At 44.1% G+C, this 10522-nt stretch overlaps 1 protein-coding gene across 2 annotated transcripts; it reads right to left on the bottom strand.

The window, feature by feature from the left end:
- Positions 1-5027: 5027 nt before the first annotated feature.
- DNAJC19 (DnaJ heat shock protein family (Hsp40) member C19) lies at positions 5028-9739 on the bottom strand. 2 transcript variants are annotated; one of them, XM_023736829.1, is made up of 7 exons: positions 9609-9728; positions 8846-8916; positions 8701-8752; positions 8548-8621; positions 7506-7585; positions 6594-6664; positions 5028-5353 (listed from the first exon to the last, which is right to left on the bottom strand). In XM_023736829.1, exons 4-7 carry the CDS (start codon positions 8599-8601, stop codon positions 5283-5285), a joined length of 276 nt encoding a protein of 91 aa, XP_023592597.1. In that variant the 5' UTR covers positions 8602-8621; positions 8701-8752; positions 8846-8916; positions 9609-9728; the 3' UTR covers positions 5028-5282. The 2 variants fall into 2 exon arrangements, with proteins under 2 accessions (XP_023592597.1, XP_004382359.1); XM_004382302.2 differs by lacking the exon at positions 8846-8916 and having other exon boundaries at positions 9609-9739.
- Positions 9740-10522: the final 783 nt, after the last annotated feature.

The following is a 10522-nucleotide window of genomic DNA, read 5'->3' as shown; positions in this document are numbered from 1 at the left end:
GTAAATGTTTTGTAGAATTCTCCTGCGAAGCCATCTGGGCCAGGGCTTTTTTTGGTTGGGAGTTTTTTTATTACCTTTTCAATCTCTTCTCCTGTTATGGGTCTGTTCAGATTTTCAACATCACTTTGTTGTAGTTCGGGTAGGTAGTGTGTTTCTAGAGATTTATCCATTTCCTCTAGGTTTTCAAATTTGTTGGGAGTATAGTTTTTCATAATATTCTGTTATAATCCTTTTTATTTCAGTTGACTGACCCTGTGTCAGCTTTTAATTAGGATGTGAGCAGGGGTTCAAACGGGTTCAGCCATGGCTGACAAAGCGAAACCAGAACAGACCCAAATTTTTACAATTTGGGTTATCCAGAAAGATAACCTGAACAGAAAATTATGGGTCGAAGCTGTGGTATGGGAGACTCGGGTGAGACTGGACTGTTGGCCGGGCTGTGAAGAGCGACACATTGAAAGGGGTGCAGTGTTGTTTGACTCCCCTCAAAATCCAGCGGCAAGAGATCTGGTTGCAGTGCAACATGTTCACTGCCCTTGTTCTAAGGAGATAAGGATCCTAGCAGGGCTTCGACCCCTAATTTTTCCCATTCTGGTTCAACCAATCTTTAAAAATTCGGGTTTGATGCAGTTTCACTTTGTTGGCCATGAGTGAACTGGTTCAAAGCCTTGATTTCTTCTCTAAATGGAGAGGGCTGGACTGGTTGATTGTAAGGGCCCTTTCAGTATTTAACGTAACTCGAGTCCAGTCATGGGTGACCCCAAGGAATAGTTAAGCATATTTCCAAGCATTCTCAATAAGGATTATGCTGAGCTAAAACTGTTTTTTCTGTGTCCTTCACAACAATTTCCAACTAGGCTGTATGTAACCTAAAGATATCCAAAAACAAGGACAAATACTGGTCACTGAGTTCCCTGTGTTATGGCCCACTATAAAGTGTACCAAATAGCTTCTCAAATTTCTTTGTATTTTCAATGATTGGTGTATTCTTTTTTAGGTGAAATTACATGGATATTTTCTGCGTGTTTTGTACCCTTTTTACTTAATGGATTAATTGTAAAATGAACCTTCTCATTTTTTAGTTTAGAGACCATATTAAACAATTTTTCAGTTTTTCTAGAAAAAACAATTTAGACTTGTTGTCTGGAGCTTACACTTCAACCTTTTTCAACTTATTTGCTCTTTTTATTTGTAAAGAAAAATGTCATATAAACATGCTGTTAACTGAAACAGCACTAAGGTGGCAGTGTTAAGAGGTTACAGATTATACCTCAGCACTGGACTCCTACTCTGTCAGCGGGTCAGCAAGCTCTTCTCATCTTGTTGCTAAGGCAACACCTGGCTCTAGGCTGACACACAGCACCTGCATAAGGTGCAGCAACAAGACGCACGGCTTGGTCACTGGAGTCTCCTGGTCCTCGAGGTGACTCTCAGCCCAGATTCTTGAGATCACTAAAAATCTAAGCATTGTAAATAGTATCTTTGCTGACATCAAATTTAGTTTGTTTTTTGTCATAGTCTATTCTTTGAAGTTTTTGAGCCAAGTCCTGAATTTTCACTGGAATTTTTAACATGGCCAGCATCTATAGGTCACTGTCAACAGAAAGATACCGTATCAATTCTCAGTCATTACAGCAATGTAACAACAGTTCTAGCCTAAAGTGTTAAAACTTACAACTCGACTGTTCTTTAGATGAAGCATTCTGCCTGTGTGGATTTTATTTTTGAATATTTTTGATATAAGGCTTTCCAGTGTGCTGTATAGAGTTTTTTCAGTGTGGAATGGTTTAAGGGTTTTTTTGCCCTTGTGTTAAGAATCCAGTTCCCTAGTTTTTCCCAATTATTTTTCACTGGTTTTGTTTCTAGCTGTCTTCTACCCTCACTGCTTCTGTTTATTGTAAGTGACAGTATAGCAAATTAATGATGGCAGAGAAAACCATATAACCAAGCTTCTAGAATTAGCAGGGTATGTAGGTAAGGGCTTACGGGCACCTATTCTCACACCAAACAAAAAAAAAACCTGTTGCCGTCGAGTTGATTCCGACTCATAGCGACCCTATAGGACAGAGTAGAACTGCCCCATAGGGTTTCCAAGGAGCATCTGGTGGATTTGAACTGCCGACCTTTTGGTTAGCAGCTGGGCTCTTAACCACTGTGCCACCAGGGCTCCTTTTCTCACATGGGTCCCCAATTCTTTCTTCAGAGGGTTGGGTCTCATGGAATACTAATCTGCACAACTAGACTATTGTCTTCATTTGAATGTTTCTATAGGTAATCCCAACGCTTGGAAAATATGTGAAGGTAAGAGAATTTGTTTAAAACTCTAAAGATATTTAACTTCGAGGATCACTGATTATAGCCCATGTTCACCACCAGCAAAGCCAAGTTTTTATACAGCAGCTTAGGACTCATCTAATGTCAACCCAAAGGCCCCATGAAGGCAAAAGGGAAAAGGCTAAGTAGGGACACAGAAACCGGATCCAGTATTAAGGCTGTGGATAGCAATGCCCCCAGGTGTACCTACTGAATATGAATATGTAGAGAACCATTTACAGATGAACACAGTGACCTGGAAAACACACCCAAGGCCTAATTCTAGTTTCACTAGCTGTACAGCGTTGGAAACCATCGGCATGTCCTTTAGTTGCCTCTCCCATAAAACGTGGAGGAGTTGTCACAATTACTGAAACTTGCACGCCCTGTTCCCTAGTGGTGTGGTCACCCACACACCTCCCTCCCTTTCCTAGTGGTGCGGTCACCCACACACCTCCCTCCCTTTCCTAGTGGTGCGGTCACCCACACACCTCCCTCCCTTTCCTAGTGGTGCGGTCACCCACACACCTCCCTCCCTTTCCTAGTGGTGCGGTCACCCACACACCTCCCTCCCTTTCCTAGTGGTGCGGTCACCCACACACCTCCCTCCCTTTCCTAGTGGTGCGGTCACCCACACACCTCCCTCCCTTTCCTAGTGGTGCGGTCACCCACACACCTCCCTCCCTTTCCTAGTGGTGCGGTCACCCACACACCTCCCTCCCTTTCCTAGTGGTGCGGTCACCCACACACCTCCCTCCCTTTCCTAGTGGTGCGGTCACCCACACACTCTTCAGTGTATTTCTGGATAAGCACTGATAGAGGCCTGACGGTGCAGTGGTGAAAAGCTCGGCTGTTAACCAGAAGGTCGGCAGTTTAAATCCACTAGCCACTCTTGGAAACCCTATGGGGCAGTTCTACTCTGTCCTCTAGGGTTGTTATGAGTCAGAATTGAGTTGACAGCAACAGGTTCCAAGCACTGCTAATCTTTGTAACAACTGGTTAAAAAAGGGTCCACGCTAGACGGTACCAGCGTCACCTCAGCACCACCGAGGAGTACACCTTGGGTTACTAGGATGAGAGAGAGGGACCACAGCATGGAGGTTAAAGGCATGGAGCTCTGCAGCTCAGACAGACCGGGGTCACTCAGCCTTCTCAGTCAGCATGTGGCCTTGGACAAGTTACTAATCACCATAAACTTCAGTTTCCTCACCTGTAAAATTACATAATAGCAAGTAGCTTATTTACTGAGAAAAGGAAGATACTTAACAATGCTTGCACATTGTAAGTACTCAATAAATGTTAGCATTACAGATCAAGTATTTTGTTTAAAGACAGAAAACCATTGAAGGATAAAGGTTCTCTTTTAGATCATACTGGCATCTATTCCCCAATATGATCTAGAGTCCATACAGACAAATTTTTTCCAAGAAAAATGTTAGGTTGAACCTTTAGTGAAATATGGATTCTGCGTTCTACTTGAAAAAGGTAAGCCTAAAGAAAATAAAACTGATCACTGTAAAAGAAAATGTGCTCTGCTGTGCTCTTTAGTATTAAAATGTCTTCCATTGTCTTAATATGTCTTAGAACAGTATTCTGTTTGTATTCAACACATGCAATTATTTACACATACTATATGAGGGTTTGTCTAGAGTTAAAAAGAGTCACTGTACACAAACATCATTACTATATTACCTCAAAATTCCTTGTGTTCTCTGTTAATAATTGAGAGCTTTTGAGATTTAAGGAAGTTTAGAGGGTAGGCAGTATAACTTACTCATCTTAGAGCTGCACAGTATAAATAATCCGCGTGGTGACCAGACTGCTAATGTACCTCAGATTTTATACAGGTCCTCTGGTTAGGATATAGGAGCCCTGGTGCTGCAGTGGTTAAGCGTTCAGCTGCTAACCAAAAGGTCGGTGGTTCGAACCCACCAGCCACGCGGCGGGGTGGGGGTGGGGCGGCAGTCTGCTTCTGTAAAGATTATAGCCTTATGCCCTATGGGACAGTTCTGCTGTGTCCTCTACGGTCGCTGTGAGTCGGAACTGACTCAGCAGCAATGGGTTTGGCTTTGGTTTGATGATGCTTGTGATACTCTATATACTTTGTTAGACCAACCGTAAGCCATTCGCCCTCAGATGTCATGTAACTTTACTGGTGTGTAAATTTTTAAGAGTCTAAGCAGAATATTTTGATACTGAGGGCGTTTCAGTTTTTAGTTTTGATAATAGTTATGCTTGGTGATAACATCTGTAAAACTTTAATTATGTCAAAAATAACCAATTAAAGGAATAATTTATCAATCATCAGTATCTTGAAGGGTTGAATACAATGTAAACACTTTCTTGATTAGAAACAGGACCTGTACTTTCAAGTCTGTTTTTAGCATACTGTATGAATGTACGAAGTCTGAGTTCTGTCAGTGATATTACATACATAGCTGAGTCAATTTCTTGGGTTAGAGTTACAGCTAAATACAAGATTCCACATAAGTAGGCCTTTGCTTTTTACAATGTGCATCTATGGACCTTGAACAGCCTTTCCTCCCAATGAGATGGTTCCCTATGCTAACAGTTTGTGCTAATTCTATTGTAACGTTTATCACTTTGTGTTTTAATTAACAGCTTACCTGTCAGTCTCCCATTAAGACCCGGGGTCCCTCGAAAGCAGGGACTACTATGTTCACTTTACCTTAAAAAGTGCCTTAGGAACCAAATTATTTGCTAAAAGAGTATATTTCTGTTCAGGTGGCATACATTATCTATAAATCACAATCTCGAAATATTCTAAGCTAGTGCATAATCTGATATAAAATTCTCAAATTTAAACAAAAAAATTATACCAAGGCTTTGATTTAGCTTGTGCTATATCATTTTTAAAAATCAAAGCTTAGAGCCATTTTATTATAAAAAGTCAGACCCGTTCATATACGTAAACTAATATGTACTTTAAAATTCATGATACATTTACTTCATTTTTTAGCTTGACCTTCTAGTAAGTCTTTAGCTTCATTGATTTTGGCTGCTATATAAGGAGATCCTCCTACAGGAAGAAAGAGAAAAGGAATAGTTACAATGGGGATCCTCAACTTCTGCTTGCTGAAAAGCTACTCTTGTTTCAAGGACCCCTATGCTTGTCTTGAGAGATGAAATTAGCAGAAATGGTAATATATTTGACCAGTGTGAGATAAGGTAATTCACAGGAGGATTTCTTTAAAAATGACGTTTTTCCAAAGCTTAAAAAATTGACCGAAATGGGATTAAAAAGACATACTTATGTGCCTAGAAAATAGCATAAGTTAACCTACTCATGGTGACTCCAAGTCAGGAACAACCACTAACTCAGTGCACCAAGCTGTCTCCAAACTGTGCTATTTTCAGAGGCTTCTGTCTGAGCTTCCTTGGAGTCTCCAGTTTAGTTTAGATCTTCCTTCTTCTGTCCTTCAAGGTTTTCCCTTTTCCTTTAATAAACTGTCCCTTAATGGTGTCATCCTACTAATCTGCTTTCCTCCTACAGCCAGGTAGCATGTGCCACACAGGGAAGCTAGGTAGAAATGCAAAATTTATGGGCCCCACCCCAGACTTATTGAATCAGAAGCCCTCCAGGCAATGAAGCTAAAGTTTGTAAAAGAGGCTGAGTCAGATTACCAAACAATTGCAATCTTACGGAAACTGTCAAAACCTTCTTCCTTAATGAAAGTCCTCTCCTATAGAACTAAAAGGATTTGAGCCTTGGAACGTGGGTTTTGTGTTCTATTACTTTGGTACCGAAAGGAATTAATTTGCTTTCTTTCAGCACAACCAAGAAAGGTGGAAAACTGTTGAGCTGCTTACAAGCACATCAGGAACTAATAAATGACACCCTGTAGGTTTGTATTTAGGGCATCTTTAGTTCAAAGGGTCTCACAGATGGGGGACAATTACATTTTTAATTTCATTAACAAATTTAGCATTTCATTCATGAATGTAGACAAAAAAACCAAAATTTATGCCTTTGTCAATATTATAAATCACATTTTCTCAGAACTGCAGATCTCAAAGCATTAATGCTCATCACTGCTTCCACACTACAGTAAATTATTAGATCTGCTCATGGTTCTGTAAATACGTTTTTCATTCAGCATTCTTTCAAGATACTAAAATGCATCCCCTTTTGGAGACAGTGCTCACACACATATCTGGGCATTTCCCTTACGATGACCACCAAGAACTGGATGTAAAATTATTCCATTATTAACAGTCACTCCAAAAACACGTGTAACAAGAGCTGAATGACCACGTACCCTTGTCTGGGTGATTTAAGAGCATGATTCGTCGATGAGCATCTCTTATTTTTCCTTTATTGGCAGTAGGGCTAATTAAAAAAAAAAAAAAAGGTATTGTTTACTTCAGTTTATTTCTGAATCACATCAAAAAATAATTCCTAAAACCCAATTAAAGATATTATGAAACTGCCATAAGTCAACGCACAACAGAATGAAAAGAGGCTCAGGAACCTCTTCCCTATCACACTAGGAAGATCAATATTCTCAACCAGAACTAACTGCTCCTTAGAAAAGTAAGGCTTTCTTTAACATTTACTTCAACTAGATAACATTCATTACAACAGTCCTTTTATAGAAAAGGAAGTATGCTGAAAAACACCCACTGCAGTCGAGTCTATTCCAACTCACAGCGACCCTACAGGACAGAGGAGACCTGTCCTATAGGGTTTCCGAGGCTGTAATTTTTACAGAAGCAGACGGCCACATCGTTCGCCCCCAGAGCAGCTGGTGAGTTGGCACCACCAACCTTTCGGTTTGCAGCCAAGCGCTTTAACCCCAACAGTCCTTTCAGGGAGAAGGACAGCATGTTTAGTCCTTACAAACGAAGGCAGAATTCCACCACAGAACGTGTGTTAACTGGTTATAAAGAGTACTGAGCACTGTGGTCATCTGTTGATACATTTATCAATAAATGAAAAAGTGCTATGTGCCAGTATGCCTTCTCTTGATTTTTGCAGAGTATCTAGATCTTTAAAATGCCCATGGAAGGAAGGAGCAGTGCAGGCCCATTGAGCAGAACTGATAATATCAATCCTCTTGGGGCAACACCCCCATTAACTCCCTCTAGTTAGGGAGAGAAGCTCTTTCTTACATCTCCTCGTATCTCTAGAGTTGTAGAGAAAATATTAAAAACATTAGGGATTATTGTACCTTACACCCAGTATCAATGCTGCTTCTCGTTTTGTCATTTTGGGTTCGAATCCACCTCTGTAATAACCACCACTGAAGGCCTGAAAGAGGAAATGCATTATTAAGAGAGTTGCTAAGAAAATGTTTGCAAACGTTCACAGAACCAATAAAAAAGTCATTTCAGAGAACTTTTAAGTGCAATTCCCATGGTATTTTAATTTTACAAGTAGCAACAAATAACATTTTAATGTCATTAAATAGACCCGTTGTTTTTCTAGACAACCTAAACTGTCTTGGAAATGTAAGAAAACTGAGCAGGGACTCAAAGCCAGTTATTCCGGGAGCGAAGGAAAGATTATTCCAAGTTAGCCAGGGTCTAGGTAAAAATTGATCTGAGAATATGAGAATATGTTTTAAAATAAGAAGTGCCTCAAGACAAGGATTTAGAAGTCTCTTGGGCCAAGTGGCTCAAGGGTATTATGAGACTCAAGGCAACTAATAAAACACAGGCAGTCAGGTCCTCTGACCTTGTTAGGTCAGAAACCTACTGGTGAAGCCTACCATGATCCTATTCTGTCACATTCCATCAAACACACGGAACAATATGCACATAACAGGCTGTCAGAGCCAAATTCATTCTCTCCTGTGACCACATACCGTGCTATGACCAGCGCATGCATCATACCCCACACCCTGTCTGCAGTTAATCACAAGTGTCCAGGTAGGGGCTGCCGGGGCCTGACAATAACAGACAACTAGATCCCTACAGGCCTCTGGGCCTGAGATGCGGAGCAGAGGGAAGGCGAGAAGGTAAACAGAATGACACCGCAGTTAAGAGTATGTGAGCAATGAAGTGATGATTTCACTGGACGCTGGACGTGTTAGCAACTCCCCCCAACACTGTCACATAACCCTGGATTTTTGAGGATAGCATCATTATGAAGCTCAGAATGTCTATTCTTGTGAAGCGAGACAGAAGGGGCGTCAAGAAAAGAACTTCAGAGATGTTTGGAAATTTACCCTCCTCAGCAAAAAATTGGCAAAAATGTTGACTTAGTCTTACAGATTTTGGCAGACTCTGAAAAACCTGTTTTACTTGAGGTTCCACATGCTTCATGGCTCGCAAAACATAACGGCCTAAAAACGAAAGCAAAAGAATCAACAAGCAAATCTCCAATCTCCCCTACTTCACTTCCACTCCCAAACCGTAACCAACCTGCAAATCCGGCGGCAGCAATGGTCAGCCCAACCGCTACCACTGTGCTGGCCTGGTAAAGGGAAGAAGGGTAAGTGCTTACCTCTCTAGTCCCGTCCTTGCCCGTCATGCCCACTCGCCCATCCCCAACCACTGCAGGCTTCACCTCGATGGGGGAAACAAGGTGAAAATATCCTGCACGATGATCCTTTAAACCACTGCTCGTTGGGATTCCCACTATGGAACAAGAGGGCACGTCGACTTATTTACTTCTAAAATAGTGAAAAGGATTATTTCTTCCCTTTGAAAACGCCTCTTTCATCCCCGAGCAAACAAGTCACATGAAAGCTGTCTCCGCAGCAGTGGAAATAAGGCTTGTGGGAGAAGAGGAAGAACTGCTCACAGGCGGTTCTTGGAAGGTCTGATAAAGCATTTTCAAGGATAAACGTGGGACTATCTACTAGGAGGAGCCCTGGTGGCGCAGTGGTTAAGATACAAACCAAAAGGTCGGCAGTTCGCATCCACCAGCCGCTCCCTGGAAACCCTAGGGGGCAGTTCTGCCCTGCCCTGTAGGGCCGCTATGAGTCGGAATCCGCGAGACCGCAGGGGGTTTGGTTTTGGGTCGGATTAACGAGAACACGAGTTTCTCTGAGCGCCGCTGGCCCATCTCGCCTCACGGGAAAAGGGCGGGAGGAGCGCTCTCTGCACGGGAGCCGGCGGAGAGGGACGGACAGGACGCGCGGACGGCAGGCAGGATCGAGCGCGTTTCCACCATCCCCGACCCCCGGCTGCGAGCGGCGGCGGGGACGAGGCCCGGGGCGCGGAGCTCTCGCCCAGCCCGCGCTCCTGAGGACAAGCTCAGCCCTCCTCGAGGCCGGGCCGAGGTCGTCGGGGAGCCTGGGCCTAGGGCGCCGGGAGGCCGCACTCACCATGGCTCCGGCTCGGCTGCCCTGCTTCCACCGGGAGCGCGGTTCATCCCAGCCCAGAGGCCGCGGCCGCCCAGCCCACGCCTCGACCGAGAGCAGCACGCGCCACAGCGACAGCTAAGCGCCGCTGGGTCACCCGCACCTAAGGAAGGCGGCAGCGGCGGCCGCAAAGCTAGCCGGAAAACTGTCGTAAAGGGGGAGCGAGGAGAGGGGAAAGGTCGCACAAGTAGTGGGCGGGCGGAGAGCACGACTTCGGATTGGTTGGCGGGTAGGAAGAGGGGCGGAGAAAGGCCGCTCAGGTAGTGGGCGGGCGGAGAGCGTGACCGGGTTGTGTACTGTTGGGCGGGGAGGAGAGCCCGACTTCGGATTGGTTGGTGGGTAGAAAGAGGGCGGAGAAAGGTCGCTCCAGTAGTGGGCGGGGGGAGAGCATGACTTCGGATTGGGTGCTGTGTGAGCGGGCGGGTCACCTTCTTACTGTGCTCAATGGGGAGGCTTCTCTGTGTCCGCTGCCCTCTGGTCTCCCTTCCCCACCTGCTGCTGGGCCGAGGGCGTTTGGACCTTCTTGCAGGGGAAGGTAGGCATGAGCCAATACTATGCAGCCTTACTCAGACTGTTTTTCCCTCACACCCCTCGCAGCACCTTGCTGTCCCATTTATTTCCTCTGTTAATTGTCAAAAAAGACCAAGAAAAATAACCCATTAAGGAGTCCATTCCGACTCATGGCGACCCCATGTGTTACAGAGTAGAACTGTTCCATAGGGTTTTCTTGGCTGTGGTCCCTACAGGAGCAGATTGCCAGGCCTTTCTTCGGCAGTGCCACTGGTGGGTTCAGACCGCCAGCTGTTCTGTTAGTAATCCATTGCAAACCGCTTGCCCCACCCGAGGACCTGCTTATAATTGTCAAGGGTAACGGCTAC

This window comes from Trichechus manatus, unplaced genomic scaffold, assembly GCF_000243295.1.
Source record: "Trichechus manatus latirostris isolate Lorelei unplaced genomic scaffold, TriManLat1.0 scaffold00092, whole genome shotgun sequence".
NCBI classification, from domain to species: domain Eukaryota; kingdom Metazoa; phylum Chordata; class Mammalia; order Sirenia; family Trichechidae; genus Trichechus; species Trichechus manatus.
This window is presented reverse-complemented; position numbering and strand designations above follow the sequence as displayed.

Coding starts and splice junctions, on each gene's coding strand:
- DNAJC19 (XM_004382302.2), bottom strand. Junction 8,622..8,700: donor TGCTGCCGCCGGATTTGCAG/GTTGGTTACGGT, acceptor TTTCGTTTTTAG/GCCGTTATGTTTTGCGAGCC. Junction 6,665..7,505: donor GCATTGATACTGGGTGTAAG/GTACAATAATCC, acceptor TTTTTTAATTAG/CCCTACTGCCAATAAAGGAA.